The sequence below is a fragment of the Pristiophorus japonicus genome, chromosome 2, assembly GCF_044704955.1.
Source record: "Pristiophorus japonicus isolate sPriJap1 chromosome 2, sPriJap1.hap1, whole genome shotgun sequence".
NCBI classification, from domain to species: domain Eukaryota; kingdom Metazoa; phylum Chordata; class Chondrichthyes; family Pristiophoridae; genus Pristiophorus; species Pristiophorus japonicus.
Genome location: NC_091978.1, coordinates 151,897,634 through 151,921,692, shown reverse-complemented (window position 1 = coordinate 151,921,692; position 24,059 = coordinate 151,897,634). Strand labels below are relative to the sequence as shown.

Sequence of the window (24,059 nt, the reverse complement as noted above, 5' to 3'; positions counted from 1 at the left end):
TCCAGAAGATTCGTCAAGCATGATTTCCGTTTCATAAATCCATGCTGACTTGGACCGATCCTGTCACTGCTTTCCAAATGCGCTGCTATTTCATCCTTAATGATTGATTCCAACATTTTTCCCACTGTTGATGTCAGGCTAACCGGTCTATAAATACCTGTTTTCTCTCTCCCTCCTTTTTAAAAAAGTGGTGTTACATTGGCTACCCTCCAATCCATAGGAACTGATCCAGAGTCAATAGACTGTTGGAAAATGATCACCAATGCATCCACTATTTCTACGGCCATTTCCTTAAGTACTCTGGGATACAGATTGTCAGGCCCCGGGGATTTATTGGGCTTCAATCCCATCAATTTCCCTAACACAATTTCCCGCCTAATAAGGATATCCTTCAGTTCCTCCTTCTCACTGGACCCATTGTCCCCTAGTACATTCGGAAGGTTATTTGTGTTTTCCTTCATGAAGACAAAACCGAAGTATTTATTCAATTAGTCTGCCATTTCTTTGTTCACCATTATAAATTCTCCTGAATCTGACTGCAAGGGACCTACATTTGTCTTCACTAATCTTTTTCTCTTCACATATTTATAGAAGCTTTTGCAGTCAGTTTTTATGTTCCCTGCGAGCTTCCTCTCGTACTCTATTTTCCCCCTCTTAATTAAACCCTTAGTCCTCCTTTGTTGAATTCTAAATTTCTCCCAGTCCTCAGATTTGTTGCTTTTTCTAGCCAATTTATATTCCTCTTCCTTGGTTTTAACACTATCCTTAATTTCCCTTGTTAGCCATGGTTGAGCCACTTTCCCCGTGTTATTTTTACTCCAGACAGGGATGTACAATTGCTGAAGTTCATCCATGTGATCTTTAAATGTTTGCCATTGCTTATCCACCGTCAACCCTTTAAGTATCCTTTGCCAGTCTATTCTAGCCAGTTCATGCCTCATACCATTGAAGTTACCTTTCCTTAAGTTCAGGACCCTAGTTTCCGAATTAACTGTGTCACTCTCCATCTTAATAAAGAATTCTACCATATTATAGTCACTCTTCCCCAAGGGGCCTCGCGCAACAAGATTGCTAATTAGTCCCTTCTCATTACACATCACCCAGTCTCGGATGGCCAGCTCTCTAGTTGGTTCTCGACATATTGGTCGAGAAAACCATCCCTAATACACTCCAGGAAATTCTCCTCTTTTTCCAGTTCTGACAAGTTGAACTCTGTTTCTCTCTCCACAAATGCTGCCTGATCGGCTGAGTATTTACAGCATTTTCTGTTTTTATTATACGAGGAGAGAACTGTCAGCTTAGATTTGAAAGCCGACAATATGTTTGAGGAGACTTTGGAAAGGAAAGTCGGGGATGGTGTGTTAATTTGCAACATCAAGGGTCAAGGATCCTTCTTGAGAACGATAATGCTGTACAGGAATACTCTTCAGGTTTAGATTTCCAGATTAAACTACTGTTAAGACTCATCATCAAATGACCTCAGCAATAAGGTTGCTGCTCATGCGCAGAAGAACTAGTTCGAAACTCGAACCAAATACAGCGTAAGCTGGAAATCTAGACTGGCGCATGCGCACATATCAACTGCCTGTAAATGCCTCCCGACCGGTTGGAACGTACGTCACAAGGGAAGTCACAACCAAACATGACCTTCGCTAGGCTAAGACTGGCATGCGCCCATCCAATCATGTGCGAGGACGGCAAGGCAGTAGCCAATGGGTGCACGGGAGCGGGTGTGTGGGCGGGATGGAAGAGCTGTGAAGTTTGGCTGAGGTGGACCACGATGGCCGCCCTGGCTCGCTGAGGAGAGACAGGTTAACATCGTGGCCTGGGCCTCTTTAGGCATTCGCGTCGCCCCCTTCTCGCCCTCTGCGGTCATGTCTGCGCCGTGCCGACCGTCGGCAGCGGGTGTCGCTGCGGTTTTCTTGTTGAGTCTCTGTTGCATGGCGGCGACGGTAGCCGGCGTGCGAGAAGAGGAGAAAGCAGCCAAAGCAGAGTCGGAAGTACAGGTAGGGCCGCTCGAGGGGAGAGGGAGAGAAAAAAGGTAAAGCCGGGGCCCTCGGAGAGGGGGAGAGGAGAGGACAGGAGGTAAAGCCGGGGCTGTCCGGGAGGAGAGGAGGAGAGGAGGGAGGGAGGGTAGAGCGCCTGGGGGAAGCGGCAGAGAGAGCCCGGGAAGTCAGGTGCTGCGACCTTCATATGAAGGCGCCGTGGAGCCGGGTGGTCTTGAATCGAGGGAAGGTTCAGGAGCCCGGACCGGTTACCATCTCTAATTAATCCCAAAGGATCTGCTTTCAGATCCTCTTCCCGGTGTTGCTTGGGTCTCCACAGTGACAGTCTCCCGAGTTTCGACTTGAAGCCAACAACCTGGGATAGTTAAAACTCCAGCTGTCCAGGGAGGCTTATGACAGAAACCAAGGGCTCAACATTGCAGAAACCCTGGAGGGTTATAGAAAGTGCCGGGGTAAAATTAAAAAGGTAATTGGGAAAGCAGAGACAGAGCATGAAAAATTTTGGTAAGGAAAACCCAAAGATGTTTTTTCAAATACATTAAGAGCAAGAGATAATTAAAAAAAGAGTAGGGCGTATTCGCGACCATAAAGGCAATCTGTGTGTGGAGGTGGAAGACGTGGGTATAGCTCTTAATGAATACTTTGTGCCTGTTTTCACAAAGAGAGAGGCAATGCAGATGTTGCAATTGGGGAGGAGGTGTGTGAAATAATAGATGAAATACATTTGGTGAGCGAGGAAGTATTAAGGGGTTTAGCATCTTTGAAAGTGGATAAATCTGCATGCCAGTATGAAATGTATCCGAGGCTGTTAAGGGAAGCCAGAGAGGAAATAGCAGAGACTCTTGCTACAAGTGTGGTGCTGGAGCACTGCTAACATTGTACTATTTAAAAAGGGACCACGCCAGTCAGCCTAATCTCAATGGTGGGAAAATTATTGGGAAACATTGAGGGTCAGGATAAATCTTCATTTAGAAAGTCATGGATTAATCATGGACAATCAGCATGTATTTGTTAAGGGAAGGTCGTCTCTGACTAACTTGATTGATTTTTTTTTGAGGAGGGTCGATGAGGGTAGTGCACTTGATGTAGTGTATTTAGATTTTAGCAAGGCTTTTGATAAGGTCCCACATGGCAGACTGGTCACAAAAGTAAAAGCCCATGGGATCCAAAGCAAAGTGGCAAGTTGGATCCAAATTTGGCTCAGGCAGGAAGCAAAGGGTAATGGTCGATGGGTGTTTTTGTGACTGGAAAGCTGTTTCCAGTGGGGTTCTGCAGGGCTCAGTACTAGGTCCCTTGCTTTTGTGGTATATATTAATGATTTAGACTTGAAGGTAGGGAGTATGATTAAAAAATTTGCAGATGATACAAAAATTGGCCATGTGGTTGATGATGAAGATGAAAGCTGTAGACTGCAGGAAGATATCAATGAACTGGTCAGGTGGGCAGAACAGTGGGATCAAGGGGTATGGCGAGAAAGCAGGAATGGGGTACTGAAGTTGCATGTTCAGCCATGAACTCTTTGAATGGCGGTGCAGGCTCGAAGGGTTGAATGGCCTACTCCTGCACCTATTTTCTATGATTCTATGTGGCAAATGGTGTTCAATCCTGACAAGTATGAGATAATGCTTTTGGGGAGGGCTAACAAAGTCAAGGAAATACACATTAAATGGTAGGACACTGAGAAGTGCAGTGGAACAAAGGGACCAAGGAGTGCATGTCCACAGATCCTTGAAGGACAGGTAGATGGCATACAGAATACTTACCTTTATTAGCCGAGACATAGAATACAAGAGCAGGGAGGTTATGATGAACTGTATAAAACACTAGTTAGGCTACAGCTAGAGTACTGGATGCAGTTCTGGTCACCACATTACAGGAAAGATGTGATTGCATTAGAGAGGGTACAGAGGAGACTTATGAGGATGTTGCCTGGACTGAGAAATTTTAGCTATGAGGAAAGATTGAATAGGCTGGGGTTTTCTTTCGAACAGTGGAGACTGAGGAGAGACCGATTGAAGAGTATAAAATTATGAGGGGCCTAGATAGGGTGGATAGGAAAGACCTATTTCCCATAGAGGTCAACAACCAGGGGCCATTGATTTAAAGTAATTGGTAGGATGTTTAGAAGGGATTTAAGAGGACATTTTTTCACCCAGAGGGTGGTGGGTGTCTGGAACTCACTGCCTAAAAGGGTGATGGAGACAGAAACCCTGACCACATTTAAAAAGTACCTGGATATGCACGTGAAGTGCTGTAACCTGCAGGGCTATGGACTGAGAGCTGGAAAGTGGAATTAGACTGGATAGCTCTTTGTCAGCCGGCATGGACATGATGGGCCTAAATGGCCTCCTTGAGAGCTGTCAACTTCTGAGATTCTATGTCAGGCAGTCACAAAGTTAACGGCAAGCTTTGTGCCTGTTGAAAAAACACTGACTGACAGCGACCAGCACAAAATAACACTGACATGGTGCTTGTAGGTTAGAGAGAAATAGAGTTCACTCAATTCATATTTAAAGGTTTCTGAAATGGTGTTCAGTCATGAAGCTGGGTTATTATTAACTCTGATGCAAATGTTTAAGCTAAATATTTGTCTTGGAAATTTTCAATATAGCAGCCAAATGAAAAGTCAAACCAGCTTAGTGATCAGAGTGCGCACTATTAAATGTATTTTCCATGATTTATAATAGTTCCACGAAAATTACATTACACCTTAAGTGAAGTGTAAACAGAATACTCGATTACCACTCTTGATGTGTGCAAGCATTCTGCTATTTGTAATCACCTTTGTTATATAATTCAGAAGTAATTCTTTTGTTCTGAAGCACTTTGGGAAATATTGACTGAGGGAGTGAAAGAGCGAGAGAGGCTGAGGCAGAGAAAAAGAGAGACGGTGAGTGCGCGGGGGCTAGGCTGGGGGGGCAGAGCGTGCGGGGGCGAGGGGTGCTGAGAGGCTGGGGGAGAGGGGGCGAGAGAGAGAGAGAGAGAGAGAGAGAGAGAGAGAGAGAGAGAGATGAAGGCTGGTGGAGGGAGGGAGGGAGGGAGGGATGGGGGCTGGGAGAGAGAGAGTTTTTGAAAACTTTGTTTTTGTCTTGTGTAACATTAGGCTCATCACTGTTTCTTTTAATGCAGAAAATACCATCACCACATCCTATGGCTAATGTTGTAAGCGATGAATCTGTTACCAAAACAAACCTGGGTTTCATACACGCCTTTGTTGCTTCCATATCGGTCATTATCGTCTCTGAGCTGGGTGACAAGACATTTTTCATAGCAGCTATTATGGCCATGCGCTACAATCGTCTGATTGTGCTTGCTGGAGCTATGCTGGCTTTGGGATTGATGACCTGCCTGTCTGGTTGGTGACTTAAAATTAAAAAAAAAATGTATTCTGATTGTACTTTTTGCCAGAAATGTATAAATTGTTAAGAATTAAGTCAAACAACTGGTATGTAATTTACTTGATCATGAATGTAATCTGTACACTCAATCTTGAAGCTAGATTAATTATGAATCGTTAGTCTTGTGCCATTGCTCACGGGTAAAATTGTGTGTGGGGTGGTGGGGAAGTGTTTATCTTGCTGCAACTGTCTCTGCTGCCTGTTTCCCCATCTTCTGTTTGTTTGCATTCCTTGTATTTTTCCCCCTTTTTCTTATCAACTTGTCTTTGTGTCTCTATCTCCAGCTTTTTCTCATTTCCTTATTTGTGTAAGCCTGTCCTTTGCTTTGCCTCCCCCAATACTGTATTAATCTCACTCTCTGACTTTGTTCCTTTTTCTCTCTCTCTCTCCTTCCTGGGTATATCTCACTCTACCTTTCATGTTCTTTCTCTCTTTTTGTCTGTGCTTCATTTCTCCATCTGTATGCCCCTATCACACTTGTGTGTATGTCCCATTTTCCAATTCCTCTCTCGGAAACATGGAGGCATGCTCAGAGCTCCAAACCTCAGAGCTGCAAAAATTATCTAATTTCTCTCTGATTTCAAAGCCACGACTCTTCACTTTGGCATCGGTGTAAGCCTCAAACTCCAGGAGGATCCGACCACAGAAACATTTGGTTGAAATCGCTATCCCTAATAGCATTTTCTCATCCTGTGTCCAACACCATTTAGCTGCTGGTGCAGGTTGCTTTGGCCTGGGAACATTTATAGGAGGAGGGGGGGGGGGGGGGCTGCCTTGGAAACTTGGGGAGGGTCTGGGAGATCTCTGGAATGTAACTAGCAATAATGGATTGATATCCTGGAGAAATTTCATAGTGCTTTCCCTCTGGTTATTTGCCTTCCTCCCTCAGGACATTGGAGCCCATGAAGGTCCTAATTCTGTCGCCTTTATGAAAATGTATAATTGGATCACCAGAGAATGACCGTTTTAAAGGCAAAATTCAAGAATAGCAAGCCAGAAGATGATTCTCTGGTGATGATGACATGAGCAAATTCCTCTTACTGCCTTCAGGGCATTTTTAGGGCCAATGTTGCCATAGACAATTTAATAAATCACTATTTGAAATACCATTGTTGAAATCTTTAATCCAACTCTAATGCATTTATTTAGGCATTAATTTCTCTGAATAACATAACGGCCCAGATGTTGCGGTGTCAATGGCAGCGAAACTGTCAGCGTCGCCATTATTACCCCTCTGAAACTGACCGAAACTTCAGGATTTAGCGCATGTGCATCTGAACGTGGAAATCCTGAAGTTGTGGTCAGTCATTCCCTGCTCCACCACAGGCTTCGCTGTGGAACTCGCATAGCCGGCACTCAGTGATACCAGTTGAACTGATGAAAACTTAAGCTTTTCTGCTGTAGTATCGCTGTTAAACACCCCATTCAAAGTTAAGCCTTGTTGGAATTGGTGTAATTGTCGTTTTAACGGCGTATTGACTGCTGAAGAACCATTCAAGCCCTGAAAAACACATTTTATATTTGTGAAATATCAAACTTCTCCATTGTGATGGGTAATAAACATTTAGATTTTTAAAATAAAACAATATTGGCCTCAACCGATAACTGACATCTCTCATCCATCTTGTATCCTTTGCCTATTCTTCTTAACTGGACACACTATTCTAACTGGCCTATCAAATAATTTATATTGGTTTAGCATTAATTTTTCTTTTATACTTGTTCCCCCGTGTCTAAAACCTATGATCACATACATTTTTATTAACCGCTTTATCAACGTGTCCTTCTTTAAGATTTGTGTATTTTTCTGTTATTTTTAAAGTTTTATCATTTTGTGTGTATATTTCCTCTCTTTTCATCCATGCTGTTTATAATCCTCCTGAAGTCACTTGCATTTCTTAGTTAACCATGCTACTTATTTAGTCGGCATATTTTGATAGTGCTCTCTAGCTTTAAAGCCAAATCATAAATATATATATTAAAATTTTGTCTGTGTGCACGTTGTCATCTTTCCATTATAGATTTCAATGTATACCGTGCAACTGTTGCCTGGAGGGTGTAATTACCATGTAACAAGTTTGCATAAGCAGTTTTCATTTATAAATATGCACATAGGTATTTATAATAGAAATACTAAAACATAGGACCAGTTGTATGATAAAATGGGGATGGAATTACATCTGTGTGCCCTGATCTAATTATCTCCTGGCCTCTAACCCTGCATCATTTGAAGATTACTCTTGGTGTTGACTCCATGTGTGCAATTCCATTGGTTTGACTAGCGTGTGTGCACGCAATGGGTCCAACACTCGTCCCTGGGGGACACTAATGTTGACATCTCGCCAATCCAAAACCATACATTAGTTACTACTCTCTTGTTTTCTGTCCTTCATTTAATTTTGTATTTGTTGCCCTATTCTATTTAATGGCTTGTTCCATAAAGTCATCAACAAGCCTTTTAATATGGCACCTTAACAAATAATTTCTGAAAATCCCTAATGCAACTTCTATGTTTCCTTTACAAATACATTCCTTAATTCATCAATAAACTCTTAAATTTGTCAGACATGATTTGCTGTTTGGATATCCTTGCTTAACATCTTTCTAAGTGAGTAATTTTATCTTGTATGGGCTCTAGAAGCTAATCCATACAGGAAACTAGTTTATAGTTACTTGTATTATTCCTTTCTCCTTTCTTGCACAAAAGTTTTACATTGGCAACCCTCGAGTCCCCGGCAGCTTCCTCATCCAAAGATGTTTGAAAAATGCTAGTCAGAGCCTCTGCTTTTTTCTGTGACATATCACAATATTCTAGGATGTGTCATGAGGGCTTGGTGCCTTTTTCACTTTGATTTCCACCTTTCAGTACTACTTATCTATAGTTATTTTATCTAATGGTTTCACACCCTATTGTACTCTTCATTCCCACTATCATCTCTCCTGTGAAAATGGAGGAAAATACTATTTACTGCTTGTCATTCCTTCATCCTACATGTCATTTCCCTTTTAGTCTCTGATTAGTCCTACCCTTTCATTTAACTATTCTTTTACTTTTTATTTATCAAATCCCTTGCCATCTCCTTTTGTTACCTGCTATTCTTTTGTCATATGCTCTTAGTCATTCTAAAAATTTTTTTGCTTTCCCCTTTATTTTTTGTACACTTGGCTATTTTTTGGATTTGCCTTAAATTTGCCATATGCTGCTTTAAGTCTTATTTTATTTTTTGTTTCTCAGCTCATTGAAGGAACTTCAACTTTTCCTGCACCCCTATACTATGTGTTCGAATATTATAGTTTGTACCCTTATGATCTCCTGTTTGAAAGTTTTCCATTGTTTGTCTGCTTTTGTATCTGCCAATATCTATGCACTAGTTCCTTTTTTCTTAAAATGTGTTTGCTTTTACAACCAAGGGCCTTATCTTTGAGAGTTTCTCATTTCAGTTTTTATATTGAACCTAATATTGCTGTGTACCAGATAATGTTTACCCTTTCATTTCCAACTTGCCTCACTTCATTCCCTACCATAAATATACTGATCCAGGAAGCAGCCCGAGACAAATTGTTGAAACTCCTTCCCCCATTGCTGCATGCATTACTATCCCAGTCTGTCTTTGGGTAAATAAAGTCGCCCATTATTATGGCCCTGTTATTTATGTATATTTAATTTATCTATATATCTTATCCCCTATCTCCTTTCCACTATTTGGTCTTTAATAGACTCCCAATAGAGTAACAGCTCCTTTCTTATTCTCCAACTTCATCAATTTCCTCCTGGTTCACCATTCCCTCCATCCTGGAGATCTAGTGCTGTAATGGAATTTTTTTGAAAACAGTCTCTGGATGGGCAAAGTCAACTTAACTCTGTCCTCTTTTATCGTTTATCATTTCGGTGTCGCTTGAACGTGAATCGTGGTGTCCATAACGTCAGCTGGCCATTAGACTCTGCTCCTAACCTGATATCGAGCTGTGATGTAAACTGCTGTAAATACTCAAGAATGAGATCTCTAGATTTTTGGACACTAAGGGAATCAAGGGATAGGGTGGGAAAGTGGAGTTGAGGTAGAAGGTCAGGCATGATCTTCAATGGTGGAGCAGGCTCGAATGGCCGTATGTCCTACTCCTGCTCCTATTTCGTATGTTCTTAACTGCAGGATTTCTGCCAGGACATGCTTTTGGCTGTTAAATCTGAATTGATACATTTATGCATTTAGGGACTGGACATGCCTCACACCTTGTTCAGCAGAAACCATGTTTCATTTTGCATAGCTCCCACTCAGCACATATTTCTAAACTATTGTCAGCAAATTCAGAAAAATCCCCATCACTCAAATAATTGGCTTGTTGGAAGGATCAAAAGCCACAGCCAGTTTCTTAATTAAAACTATCCTGAACGCATCCATATATCTGACACACAAATCTAAATGTAGACAAATTTGAAGGATACGAATTGCAGTATATTTTTGAAAAATCCCTGAAGTGTTCCCTTGAAAATTTTATGAATTAAGTTCTGTTTTCAGATGTGACCAAAATGATCCTTGTGCGGGGGTGGGGGAGGAGGATAGAAATAAAACATCATTGATTTGAAATAAATTGGTCTTGTTTCATTCTTTTTTGCAGTTCTTTTTGGCTATGCTACTACAATAATCCCCCGGAAGTATACATACTATGTATCAACTGCACTATTTGCAATATTTGGCTTCAGGATGCTTTGGGAAGGCTTGAAGATGAGTCCTGATGAAGGTCAGGAGGAACTAGAAGAAGTGCAAGCAGAAATCAAAAAGAAAGATGAAGATGTATGTATGATTACTGACACGGATGGTACAATCCACTATTTGCCAGTAACTTTGATTCTCAATCTGGTTTGTTCCTTAACGGGTTTCCACACGTGTAGAATGTCAGCCATTGCTTTAATGAAATGGAGATAGTAAAAGGAAAGTCAAGAAAAATCAAGCTTTTTTGAATTGCGAAAATGTTTTTCAACATTAGTTGTAAATTTCATGACAACGTGTGTTTTTGATGAGCTTAAAGCCTACTAAGAATGTACACAACTCATGGGTAAAGGTGATGTAAAGTACTTCTTTTGCCTATTTTTGTTCCATGTCCTTATTTCTGTGGAGGAGCTGTTCAATTAAGGATTTCTACAAAAGCAGAGGATACTTGCAGTTATTCCAGAGTTTCTTGTATGTAACATACTTAATTGTTTAATTTTAAATAATGTTTGACAGCGGATTAGTACTTTTGGTTTAGCTCTATCTCTGCTATGGCCCTATTAATTAAAAATGACAAGGTACAGTGGAACCTTGATTAGAGAAACATTTCAGAAATATGGAGTTGGCATCCTGGAAGCAAATCCCCAACAGGAGTAGGGGTATCAGAACCATAATACCAATGGGAGTCATGGCTGCGAGTATTCAAGTGAACAGACATTATATGTTGGCTCCCCTCAGTTAAGTGTACAGGAGTTTATGGAATGAATTTACTCGGGTAAAAGATTTATCACGTTAACCATTTGCCATCAAAGTGGTGCACAAAAAATGGAATTATGTACTTCAGATATTAAATATTCTTGATTATGTGGGAAGTAAAATTATAGGATTCTTAATTCATCCTCCAATTTCTGTTATGACAAATAATCCAGGTTCACTCCAACAAATATTGAAAACAAAATGGGTGCATTTGATGTATTGGAAAGTTTACTTTCAGTTTAGTTTATGTTTGCTTTTCTGTGTTGTCTTTAGTTTTTAAGTAACGTGGTAGTTATCTTATTAAAATTCAGTCTACATTCGACAATAGCCTAGAGATAATCTCAATTATTTCTGGAGTAATGTATGTTGAGGATATGATGGATGTACAGATGTATCTTACTGTAATTGGTGTATACAGTGACGTTTCAAGAAGGACTGCAGTTTAGTGTGGTTGCCTAGCACTAATCTACCAATGTGTAAAAAGCATTCCAAGGCTTTTGGCATTTTTTTAAAAATACTGATTTTAAAAGGTGCATGGTCTATAGACTATAGAAAACATTCTTGTGTGTGTGTGTGTGTGTCATGAGCCATAAGCCATCGTCTTTTCAAAAGAAAGATTTTTCAAAGTTATCCATGGCTGCCAAACACTGCAGACTAAAATCTTAATGGGTTCTTGGCCAGAGTTTGAAAGATTTTATTTGGTGTGGTTGGGGAGAGGAGTGAAAGAGAAGGAAGTGTGTTTTTTTAACATGGTTGCCTAATTTAGCTTAAATGGAATCTTTAAGGTTCAAGAGGCAGAGAGCTGATATAGGAATGTTTATTCCAAATCCTTCATTAGTCTACAACAAAACAAAATCCTGATTACAAGTTCATTAGAGGGCTCTGCATCAATAATTTGTGGGCTAAGCATGCTAGGATTGCAGACCAAGGTGTTTGTCTTGCAGCATATCTGCTAGCACTGAGAGTGCCATTCTAATGCCTGCAATCTTTTCAGCAAATTGTCTGAACAGAATACAAGTATATTCTGCACTGTGGCGGTAAAAGCTATAAGGAATTAAACCCTACAGGGAAGGGGGAGCTAAAATAAAAAAAGGGTTGATCAACTTAACTCTGTTGCATTTTTGTGTCGTTTCTAACCTTGCCCTTAGCAACAACATCTGCAGACATGAGGTCAGCTTCCACACGTACATTGACTACACCAGTTCTATTTTTCCATCACCCCTCTCAACTCCTCCACTGCTTCTATGCTATTAGACTGCTCCTGACACCCAATCTTGGATGAGCTCCCCAGCTAAAGATTGTGAACACAAAATGCATCATATTCAACACTGCCACAAGCTCTACCTTTTGCATCTATTCCAGTCTCCTTCCTGAACCAGATTATAAGAAACCTAAACAGCCTATTTTACCAGAAGCTGACCCCATATTTCTCCATCACAAAAACTGCTTATGTCACCATAATATTGCTTGCTTCCATCCCTACCTCACCCCGTCTGTGGCTGAAACCCTCATCTGTGCCTTTTTTACCTCCAGATTTCACTATTCCAGTCCACTTCTGACTGGCCTCCCATTCTTGGCTTTGTGAACTTCGGCTTATCCAAAATTCTGCTGCTCCTTTTCTATCCTGCACCAAGTCCCGCTCATTCATCACTCCAGTGCTTGCTGAGCGACATTGGCCCAGTCCCCACAACGGCTCAAATTTAACATTCTAATCCTTTAGATCCCTTTATAGCTTAATCCCCCTCTCTTGCCTCCTCCAGCCTAGCCTACATAACATTTAAATCTCTGTTCCTATCGATTTGCATATATCTCAACCAAAGTTAAATATCTGCCTTTGGAATATCATAGCTACAGTGTATACAATCTACAGGATACACTGTAGCAAATTCCTTGGCAGCATCGCCCATACCTGTGATCTCTACCACCCAGGAGGACCAGGACAAGGGCAGCAAGTGCCTGGTGGTAGCACCATCACTTCCAAGTTATACACCATTGAGACTTGGACATCTATTGCCACTCCTTCATCGTCACTGCGTCAAAATCCTGGGAACACCCTACTTTAACAGCATTGTGGGAGTACCTTCATCCCATGGATTGCAGAGATTGACAAAGACCTCAGAGCAACTAGGAATGGACAATAATTGCCGGCCTTATTAGTGACGCCAGAATGAATATAATACAGATCTTGGTGTTCTTATTTAGGATTTATTACCAATGTAGCATCAGCACTCAGAGCAGCTATTTCCAAAGCTCCAGGCCCAGAAATTTCTAAAATATTTTAACCATTAATAGATTTAACTATGTTGCCTGGGTTTTAAGGACTGAATTGCCAAGGGTCTGTCCTCACAGGTTGGGTTCTCCTGCCAAACATATTTACCCATTTTTTACTGAATTGAAAACATAGATATTCCTTATGGGAGCACTTCTAAAAGGTTGTGATGTCAATACTGGGAATAGAATGAGATTCTTACTCTTGTCACTTTGCATTAGTACCAAATGTTCCCAGTGGTAGCATAGCCAGATGAAGATTGTGAGTTTGATTGAAACTCCAATGCATGAGAAATCTACAGTGGAAAGGTGGGAAGTAGTTTTATGGTTGTAGAGACTGCAATTGAAATTCATTGTGGTAAAGTTTAAAACATCTAAAAAGGCAATGGGGGCGAATGTGATTGTGGTGATATATCAAGTATTAAGTACCTCGTAGTTTCACTTGGCGTAAAGTCCATTTATCAAAAGTACTTGAAAATGTACTAAAATATCTTTTTAGAAGACCCAGAACTGAATTAAAGTAACTGACCTCTCAACTACTTAATCACACCTACATCATATTCTGGCTTTTGTGCATTTATTTGTACAATACAGTGATTCCTCAATTTTTTCAACGGGAATTTAATTTAAAAGTAATTTATAAATGGCAACGATTTAGATTTTCCCTATTTTGTACTACATTGATGCCTATCTGAAGTATACTTTAAGTTTTTTACATTTCAAGCGTGCTGTAGGAAGCATTTTTTTTTTGAAAGTGAAATGCTGGTAAAATTATTTTTCCTGAGCGAAAGTATCCAGCTAATCATAAATGAGAATGGCTTTATAGCCCTACTGGAATAAATCAGAAGTTTGGTATGTAGAAGATCTGGCCGGGGATGTCCTCCGTCTCCCTTGCTCAGCCATCGTAACTTTGCTGAAAGTGCAGTGGAAACCAAATCCATCCGGCGAAGTTCCAGGTCAGGGTAGCTCCAAGGAAATTCCCAGCCAGGTCAGAAAACTATACTTGGCAATTACTTTTAATGTCCTTGAATGGAAATTTAATTGCCTTATTTAATCATAAAGGTTTATTGGACATTGTGAAAGTCAGAACTGGCACATTGTGAGACCCAGCTTGTTTGAGATTTGAGATGTTGGTATATTGGGTCAAAACTATCACTAAAGAAAAAGTACTCGGTAAACTAATGGGACCAAAGGTGGACCAGTCCCCTGGACCTGATGGCTTGCATCCTAGGGTCTTAAAAGAAGTAGCTGCAGAGATAGTGGATGCATTGGTTGTAATCTACCAAAGTTCCCTGGATTCTGGGGAGGTCCCAGCAGATTGGAAAACCGCAAATGCAACGCCCCTAATTTAAAAAAGGAGGCAGACAGAAAACAGGAAACTATAGACCAGTGAGCCTAATGTCTGTCGTTGGGAAAATGCTGGAGTCTATTATTAAGGAAGCAGTAGGAGGACATTTGGAAAAGCAGAGTCAGCATGGTTTTATGAAAGGGAAATCATGTTTGACAAATTTGTTGGAGTTCTTTGAGGATGCAACAAGCAGGGTGGATAAGGGGGACCCAGTGGATGTAGTGTATTTGGATTTCCAGAAGGCAATCGATAAGGTGCCACATAAAAGATTACTGCACAAGATAAAAGTTCACAGGGTTGCGGGTAATATATTAGCATGGATAGAGGATTGGCTAACTAACAGAAAACAGGGAGTTGGGATAAATGGGTCATTTTCCGATTGGCAAACGGTAAATAGTGGGGTGCCTCAGTGCTGGGGCCTCAACTATTTACAATCTATATTAATGACTTGGATGAAGGGAATGAGTGTAACGTAGCCAAGTTTGCTGATGATACAAAGATGATGGGAAAGCAAGTTGTGAGGACACAAAATCTGCAAAGAGATATAGACAGGCTAAGTGAGTGGGAAAAGATTTGGCAGATGGGAAAGTGTGAAGTTATCCACTTTGGCAGGAAAAATAAAAAAAGCAAATTATTATTTAAATGGAGAGAAATTACAAAATGCCACAGTACAGAGGGACCTGGGGGTCATTGTGCATGAAACATAGTTAATATGCAGCTACAGCAAGTAATCAGGAAGGCAAATGGAATGTTGGTCTTTATTGCAAGGGGGATGGAGCATAAAAGCAGAGCAGTCCTGCTCCAACTGTACAGAGTATTGTGTACAGTTTTGGTCTCATTTAAGGAGGGATATACTTGCATTGGAGGCAGTTCAGAGAAGGTTTACTCGGTTGATTCCTGAGATGAAGGAGTTGACTTCTGAAGAAAAGTTGAGTAGGTTGGGCATTTAAAACTGAGATGAGGAGGAATTTCTCCTAAGGGTTGTAAATCTGTGGAATTCTCGGCCCCAGAGAACTGCATTGAATATATTTAAGGTGGAAATACAGATTTTTGAATGATAAGGAAGTGAAGGGTTATGGGGAACAGGCAGGGAAGTGGAGCTGAGGCCAAGATCCGATCAGCCATGATCTTATTAAATGACAGAACAGGTTCGTGGGACCAAATGGCCTACTCCTGCTCCTGTTTCTTATATTCTTATTTCTGAATGGATAGAAGCATTGCACTATGGTGTTTTTTTCAATGAGCTGCTACTAGTGCACTAAACTAAAACCTGGAAGAACAAATCAGATTTGATGCCAATGGTCTGTTTTCTCCTGTTTAATTGCATCATATGAGCACAATAAAGTAGCAAATAAAAGGTAACTATTTCATGTCTTATTCATCAAAAGCAGCTCAAAATATATTTTACCATTTTAGAATTAATTAATACCTCCTAATTTCAGATATGGTTGGTCCACTGGTTTTAGTTACTGTTTGAAACCTTAAAAATACTCTTATCTAGCTTAAATTTATTTTGTGTTTTATTAAAATATTCTCTCTCATATTAAAGCTTCAGCGATCAAAAGTGGCAAATGGTCCGCAGGATATTGAGTCGGGATCATCAACACTGCCACAAAAGAGGCGAATGCATTGTATTTCTCCAGTTTTCATTCAGGCATTTACCCTCACGTTTTTGGCAGAGTGGGGTGATCGGTCACAACTAACTACGATTGTATTAGCTGCTAGGGAGGTGAGTTTTTCAGCTTTTCATTTTCACTTTCGCTTGGAAAATTCATTAATCTAGATTCTTGCGGGGTTTTTTTGGAGAGGAGGGGGAAGAATGGGTTGGTTGAATTTTTGCCTTTCAAGATGAGGAATGATTGTACTCTAGATTTAAAACACTGTTCTGACTCAGTTGAACACTGAGGGTGTGGGTTACGAATTGAGTAAGTTTAGATATCTAGTAAATTTCCATGTATTCTGTCCCCAAAATGCCAGAGATCTCTGAGAACAGAAGGACACTTGTCAAACTGTGCAGGTGTGATTTATTGTTGCCCCTCATATTTTCCACACAATCAATACTTGTGGGCCTTTAAGTGAGGGAGCGAATGTGGTGCTAACTTGTGCTGAATTGTAGGGGTATTTGTACCACTAGGAGCTGGATTGAGACTATTAGAATTCATTTCACTTAATGCCTTTCCATCAGTGGAGAAAGACATTCAATCCATAAATTTGGTTTGCATACACAATACATGCTCATCAATTGTCTCATGACCAATTGGAAGATATCCTCCTTTGAAGGTAGGCAAATGGGATCTCATTGGGGACAAGTTGGTCCCAGGGTGACGCATCTCCTGGTGAAGATTGGAAGCGAGTTGATCCTCTATGGCAGACTCAGTAATCTGATGCCCAAGTCAGGCAGGTCTGCAGTACTCGGAGGTTCAGTTGCTGATTGACAAGTCAGCTTCGGCAAGTTGATGGGGGAAGTCGAACTGTTACTGGGGCATAGGGATTCTTCTCACTTGGCTCCTGATTATCTTGCCAAGTCAATGGTCAAGCATGTAGGGTTGTCCTAGTTGAACAAGCAGTGGAAAGTTCATCTATGCCTTGTGCGAGTAGCTGTGGGGTTTTAACTGATTAAAGTTCAGCAAAATTTTATATACACCCAGGGGTTCTTAATTCTTGGCACTTGGTCAACCTTAAGTTGAGCTCTTTAGTCTCGGATGTTGTTACTGGGGGAGGGGGGCGGGGGGGAGAAGAAAGAGAAGAGAAGGATACTCCAGTTATGTGGATTTCCCAGTAGTTTTATTCGGAGACTCTAGTATGATGAAGGTTTCAGCGCATATCAGACATCTTGCTGAACCAAAAAAATATTTATTCAAAGGCTATGGCTGAGAAATTCGGATAAGCCTGAAAACGGGCGGTGTCATCGCAAGCCAAGGTTAACAGCCGCCCGCAAAGAGAGCCCAGGCAATGGCTTTGAACTAAATCCTCACAGAAGCTCCCGTGCAATGCGCTCTTTCCAGCAGTACAATCAGCAGGAGGTTGAAGGTTGGGTCTAAAGGATGTGTGTGGTGGTCTCCGATCGTGATTTCTTAGTGAACTGCTATGTTTCCAGTTATGCTTCTCGGTTAACAAAGTGTATGCAAGATAAATGAAAGCTTAAAAATAGACTAACCTGTTATATTTTAAAGAATGCAACCATTATTTCTGATTCTACTCCCTAGAATACAAACCTATTCTTTTAATGTGCATACATAGTGAATAAGCTTTGTGATTAGAGGCTTTTCAGTAATTCTTTTTAACAGTATATCTCTCTAGAAAGTACCCAGAATAAGAATTATGAAAGGACAATCGTGTACTGAAATTGGGAGATTTGTTTGCAGTACTGCATGTCAGAGCTGGCATAGGTGATCCATGATTCTTCCCTGAATAGAGATGTGAGAAGTTTACTGGATCCTCTGAATATTAATAAGAGTAAATGCAGATGTACAAATTCCTTCAGAAATAGCAAAAAGTCATTGGGTCTCCTTTCATTGGAAAAACTAATAAGCACACACCACCTTCAGAGGAACAGGATGCATATTCAATATGGACATTTGTAACAATAACAGTAAACATTTACAAATCCCAAATATTTCATTTCCACTTTACTGACACAACTGCAAGTGACAGTAGACTGTCCCCTATACTGTTTATAACCATAATGCTGTTCTGTACACATTACATGCCAGAACTCTCTGATCTGTTTGGGTTGAGTGCAGGCATCTGAAGTGTATAGAACAGGCATTCAATCTGCTGATAGGTTTCTGCAGCAATCACCATGAGCCATCTCACTGGATTGGACTCTGCAGAATTCTGCAGCAATCACCATGAGCCATCTCACTGGATTGGACTCTGCAGAATTTTTGTAGACCTTGGCGAAAATCTGTAGCGCTCTGCTGCTTTCTCCTGGCTCTACGTGCTGTCAACGGCTGCACGTATGGGCGTGCTTTAGAGAGGGCGTTAAGAGGAGCGGTGATATCCAAAATTGCTGCGCATGCGTCAATTCGCCGTTGTGCGGTGATTGCCATCACACTCCTAATTAAAATACTTGCGGCGAGCGCAGGCAACAGCAGCACTGCAGACCTGCCCGATATGGTAGCCGTTGAGTACTGTGGTGGAAGCAAGATGGCTGCCATTTTTTCTTCAAAACTAGCCTTAACAGCTGGTGCTAAAGGTTCCCATTTCTAGGCCCATACCTTTATAATCCTTGAGCACTTTTCATGATCTTAAATCATCTATGATTTACCTTGTCTTCCTATAGAATCTGAAATTGCTGATTTCATTTGAATATTGTTAACAAAACACCTATTCTATTATCCGTACATGGAGACGAGGAAATGCCCATGTTCACCAAACCCAGTTTCCAATTTGCACATCTTCTATGGAATTTTGCTAAAGTGGGTTGATCTTGAAAATTACGTATAATTAGCATAGAGTAGAAGAATCTCGATAAAGGTATAAATGTTGGAAGTTAGTTAAGATTTTCTCCGCCTCTTTGGCAAATGCCAAACTTGCTCCAATAAGTAGTAGTCCTCAAGGATAAAGTTCCTGTTTTAGTCTGCCTTAAAGTCTGATTTTTAGAATTTCCTTTATCTTCGAAAGATTATTGACAAGAATTGTATACTCACTTTTTAATTCACGGAATGTGGGCTTTGCTGGCAAGGCAGCATTGTTTACCCATCCCTAAATGTCTTGAGAAGGTGGTGATGAGCCGCCGCTTTAACTTGCTGCTGTCCGTGTAGTGAAGGTGCTCCCACAGTGCTGTTGGCGAAGGGGGTTCCAGGATTTTGACCCAGTGACGATGAAGGAACAATGATATACTCCCAAATCAGGGTGGTTTATGATTTGGAGGTGGAGGTGTTCCAATGCACCTGCTGTTCATATCCTTCTAAGTGGTAGAGGTGGTGACTTTGGGAGGTGCTGTCGAAGAAGCCTGGGCAAGTTGCTGCAGTGCATCTTGTAGATGGTACAAGTAATTTTTTTTCTTAAACGATTCCTTTGACTCCTAGTCTACTGAAATTTAATACAAGCCAACAAAATAGTTTCAACAGTTGAACATTTTCACAGAAATATACACGAAGATACCCATTCCGAAACAACAGATCCTATATCGACATGGACCAATGTGATTGGTGGGCAGAAGAATTTCTCACATTGCACTTTGACGACATTTTTTCTTAACTTTTCTACCCGTTTCTCCCCTCTCTCTCTCTTTCCCCCCCCCCCCCCCCCGGCCCCCAGTTTTAATTTATAGAGGGCATCAAAGCCAAACTTGGCCTTGTCCTCGAATCGTGCATTTTTTATACACCAGATTGCAATTAGGAGCATGAACCCTACTTCAGTTCCCCTTGACTCAGGAATATTGGAGCCAAATGTAGTTACCCCATAGCAGTTCGCATTGCCTTAACCAGCTGAACCATTGAGCAACACCATACAAATTATTTTGCAAGGTATTTTTTATCGTGTGTGAAAGATGAGTGATGGATTCAACAAGAAATATTTTGTATGTTGATTAGCAACCTAACTCAGGAATTCAGTGAAACTATATATTGATGCTCTAATGGTGCACTTTTTCTGCAGGACCCCTTTGGTGTAGCTGTAGGTGGAACACTGGGCCACTGCCTTTGTACTGGATTGGCAGTTATTGGAGGAAGGATGGTTGCCCAAAAGATCTCTGTTAGAACTGGTAAGTATTAAGACAAGTTTTGTTAATAAATAAAATTACTGATTTAAATTGTCAAAATAATACTGGACTGAATTCCTCTCCTTTTCTCTTCATTCTGAGGGAGGTGGGAACTAAATGTTAAGCTGTAACTGGTCAAATGGGATATGGCTGCCATAGACAAAATAAGAGCCATATTTGGCAAGTATGGAGTGCACCGTCTGAACATGTAGCAAAGACCAAACCAGTGCTCTTGTGAAAGAAACACTTAAGGCAGCACAGCACTTGCTTGTGTGTATTAGGCACACGTCCACATTGGTTTAAAGTAATTGGGGAGAGGTTTAGAGGAGATATGAAGGGAGATTTATTCACCGAGTGGTTGGAGGTCTAGACCTCACTGCCTGAAAGGGTGGTAGAGGTAGAAACCCTCACCACATTTTAAAAATACTTGGATGTGCACTTAAAGTGCCGTAAGTTACAGGACTACAGACCAATAGCTAGGAAGTGGGATTAGGCTGGATAGCTCTTGGTCAGTCGGCACGGACACAATGGCCTCCTTCTGTGCAGTAAATTTCTATGGTTCTATGGTGGTATGTGGTCTAGCACTGACATATTGATTACCAGAATTTATTCATATTTGTACATAATTTCTAGTAACTTGTAGAAAAATACATTATATCTCATGACCTGAAACCAAATGTCTAATCTACCTCTTTCACTTTTTTTTCTAAAATCAGATGCTAAGGGAATATTAAAAATACAGTTTATATAGCATGTGGACTTGGCCATAGGGAGCATGTTCTCAAAATTTGCTGGTGATGTAAGAGTATGGGATTTGGTAAACTGAAGTCTACTGTAAAAGATTGCAGGAGAACATATACGAGCTAGCAGAATGGGTAGACAAGTGTTGGATGCAATTTAATGCAGAGTATTATGAACTAATACATTTTGGGAGAAAAACGAATAAGTATACACTTGGGAAAATGCTGAAGGATGTGGATAAATGGAAATTTAAGAGTTTAAATGCATAATTCTTAATGTGGGTAGATGAAGTCATAAAGAAAGAGCCAAAAATACTTTGAGTTTTATAAATGGGGGCACAAAGTATGATCTATTTTTACAAAACATTGATTAGACCATAGTTCGACTACTGTGTGCAGTTTTGGATCTACCATTCTACAAAGGACATTAAAGCCATAGAGAGCATTCAATGTAGAATTAGTCAGGAATGGAAAATGCTTTGAGGAAATACTGGGATTATTTCTAGTGGAGCAGAGAAGGCTAAGAGGAGATTTGATAACGCTTTTTAAAGTTGAAGTTTTTGATGGGTTGAATAGAGGGAGATTATTTCCTCAAGTTGAGGAATCCATAATGTGGGGTCATCAATTTTAAATTAATCACTGCATATGTACAGAGCGATTAGGGGAAATTTCTTTCTGCAAAGTTTTGTGGCCGAGGAAAAGATGGATAAATATTTGAACAGAACAAAATACAAGTTTGTGAAGAGAACAAGGCAGCATGATTAGTTTAGGATTAGCAAAGAGCCAGTACAGACATGATGGACTGTATGGCCTCCATTTGTGCTTTAAACTTCTATGTCGATGAAAGGGAAAGACCTACTCACTGGGATGCCCATATAAGCAGCAGATGCTGTTGCAAGAAAATTATATACTTTCTCATGGACTAAGCAATGTAGATTAAAGAATATGTTTGTGATGGGGCTTGTCCTAGTTTCATAGGTTTTAAAAGAAAAAAAATTGATTTGCCAGTTTTGTAGATTACATAATGCAGAGGAAGTCTAGATTTATTAATTTTATAAAAATATTTGATTTAATTTTTTTGTTTGTTTTCAGTGACCATCATTGGTGGAATAGTTTTCTTGGCATTTGCACTATCCGCCTTGTTCATCAGCCCAGACAGCGGGTTTTAACAAGAATGTTTGCGGGAATGACGACCAGCATTGCCCATTTCCAACTCTCATTGCTATGTTTATAAATGTACAATGTAACTGCAAACTACAGAGGACTTGATGTAGACCTCTGCCTCCTGTACAGTTTACATGTATTTTAGATTCTGAAGGGAGTCTTGAGTTTTTGAACCCAAACAACCACACTGTAGGTTTCATTTGCTGTATAAATATTTCATTAAGTAGGTTCCTCACCATTTATCACTCACTGTTAGCATAAACATTAAATACAACATATCAGAGTTTGGAAGTAACTTTGATGGAGAGCTCCAGCATTAAAAGAACGCTTTTCATAATGGGAATCTAAACTTTAAAAATGAAGTAAAATTTTATTACAATACTCTCTCTAAAGAAAATGTTTCTCAGCATTTTCTTTATAGTGCAGTCCTTTTAATTACTTTGTTTAGTACACTGTTTCATGAGCCTCCATTGCATTACTTGAAGGGATCATTGACATCAAGCAATGCAGATTTGTTAACTAGCTTTTTTTTTAGTAATCCTACATGGCTGGTGATGAGTCATCAAATGAGCAGATAATATTGGGGCAAGTTTAAAAGAGTAACAGACTTTAGTGGCACTGACCCATAATTATCAGTTATGTTTTATAATTGTAATAACTAGGTTTGTGAGGTGGTTGTTTGTGATTTTTATGTTGATCTTGCAAATTAGTGCTGTTCGATTGTTAACATTTGAGCTGCACAGGTTTGTAACTGCTACTTTCCACTTTTCCTGTGTTTCTGATCAGACTGGGTGTATGTCGGCTTCTAACCTTTTTAAAAATAACGGGAATTGATCAAGAATGCAAGTAGTGACTGTTTCTGGTAGTTAGAATTACAAATTAACTTGTAATCCTGAAGAGCTGCAGAAGGAATGTCAAACACAAAATGTTTTGGTACTGCAATTGATAAAGCGCTCAGTACAGATTACAGTGAATGGTATGTTTGTCCCAGTTAGTTGCTGCAACTTTTAGTATTTAAGTTAGCATTTAAATTCACACTTCCAGAACTCCACAGTGGCCTCTTGCCTGTTTACGGTTATGTCCGTAAAACGGAGCAGACTCCTTGGGGTGGAATAAGGATAAATGGATGCATTGATGCATAATCATTTCTTAGTATTGTTCTGAGATGAGGTTTCTGAATTATACTAATTAGCAAAAACTCACCATCTCCCAATCCATCTGAAAGCAGGAGCAGCCTTGAAAATGTGAGTAATAAAATTAATGAATACAAGAAATGGCATCATGATGATTTTACCCCATAGTTATCTTCTGATTTTAGTTAAATGAGGACTTTATAACACTGCAGTTGCTTAAAATGGTTAACAGCTATTCAGTTACCATTATAAGACTAAAATTATCTTGCAAGACAGGTCTACTGTTAAATTATGTGAACAGTAGTGGCAATTATGTAAGTATCAAAAACATATTACATGTTTTTTAACATTCATATGTTCAGCCAACAGAAGTACCCAGTTTATGGCCCTCATTACCTTCAAGTTGGTTTGTTTTGCTTTGAGGATTTGAAGTGTTAAACTTTTGTATTCACCATTTTACAGAAATGTAAATAGTGTAAACTTATATATAATGCAATATGCTCTATACTGGAAAGACATTTTGAAACAATTGCGATTGGAACTCAAAACTAGGATTGCTTTTCTGTTGGAGCTAGACTCCTAGATATTCACTTGTCTGTGGCAATATAAACATTTGTGTCTTGGCAGGTAACTAAGACAATTTTATACTGAGGAAAAAATATTTCTATTGTATAAAATAGCTTTAATACACAGGTATTGGGAATTTAGAGCAGTGTTTAACTTGGACTGATGAAAGAACAATGTATCCAATGTTCTTTTAAAGTAAAGGATTATGTGTAAAATGCTGCTTTCTGCACCCCTGGCTCACAGAGAAAACTACAAAGAGTGGG

General features: G+C 40.1%; 1 protein-coding gene across 2 annotated transcripts; it reads left to right on the top strand.

Annotated features, from left to right (window-relative positions):
• Positions 1-1,761: 1,761 nt before the first annotated feature.
• On the top strand, positions 1,762-23,370 carry tmem165 (transmembrane protein 165). Of its 2 annotated transcripts, none has more exons than XR_011588885.1 (6): positions 1,762-2,006; positions 5,136-5,361; positions 10,022-10,197; positions 16,035-16,214; positions 17,349-17,515; positions 20,090-20,175. XR_011588885.1 is itself a non-coding variant. In XM_070869974.1 (6 exons), the coding sequence occupies exons 1-6, from the start codon at positions 1,875-1,877 to the stop codon at positions 22,099-22,101; spliced, it is 897 nt and encodes a 298-aa protein (XP_070726075.1). In that variant the 5' UTR covers positions 1,762-1,874; the 3' UTR covers positions 22,102-23,370. The 2 variants fall into 2 exon arrangements, 1 of the variants encoding a protein (XP_070726075.1); XM_070869974.1 differs by lacking the exon at positions 17,349-17,515 and adding an exon at positions 22,025-23,370 and having other exon boundaries at positions 20,090-20,195.
• Positions 23,371-24,059: the final 689 nt, after the last annotated feature.

Coding starts and splice junctions, on each gene's coding strand:
- tmem165 (XM_070869974.1), top strand. CDS start 1,875: ATGTCTGCGCCGTGCCGACCGTCGGCAGCGGGTGTCGCTGCGGTTTTC. Junction 5,362..10,021: donor ATTGATGACCTGCCTGTCTG/GTTGGTGACTTA, acceptor TCTTTTTTGCAG/TTCTTTTTGGCTATGCTACT. Junction 16,215..20,089: donor TTGTATTAGCTGCTAGGGAG/GTGAGTTTTTCA, acceptor CTTTTTCTGCAG/GACCCCTTTGGTGTAGCTGT.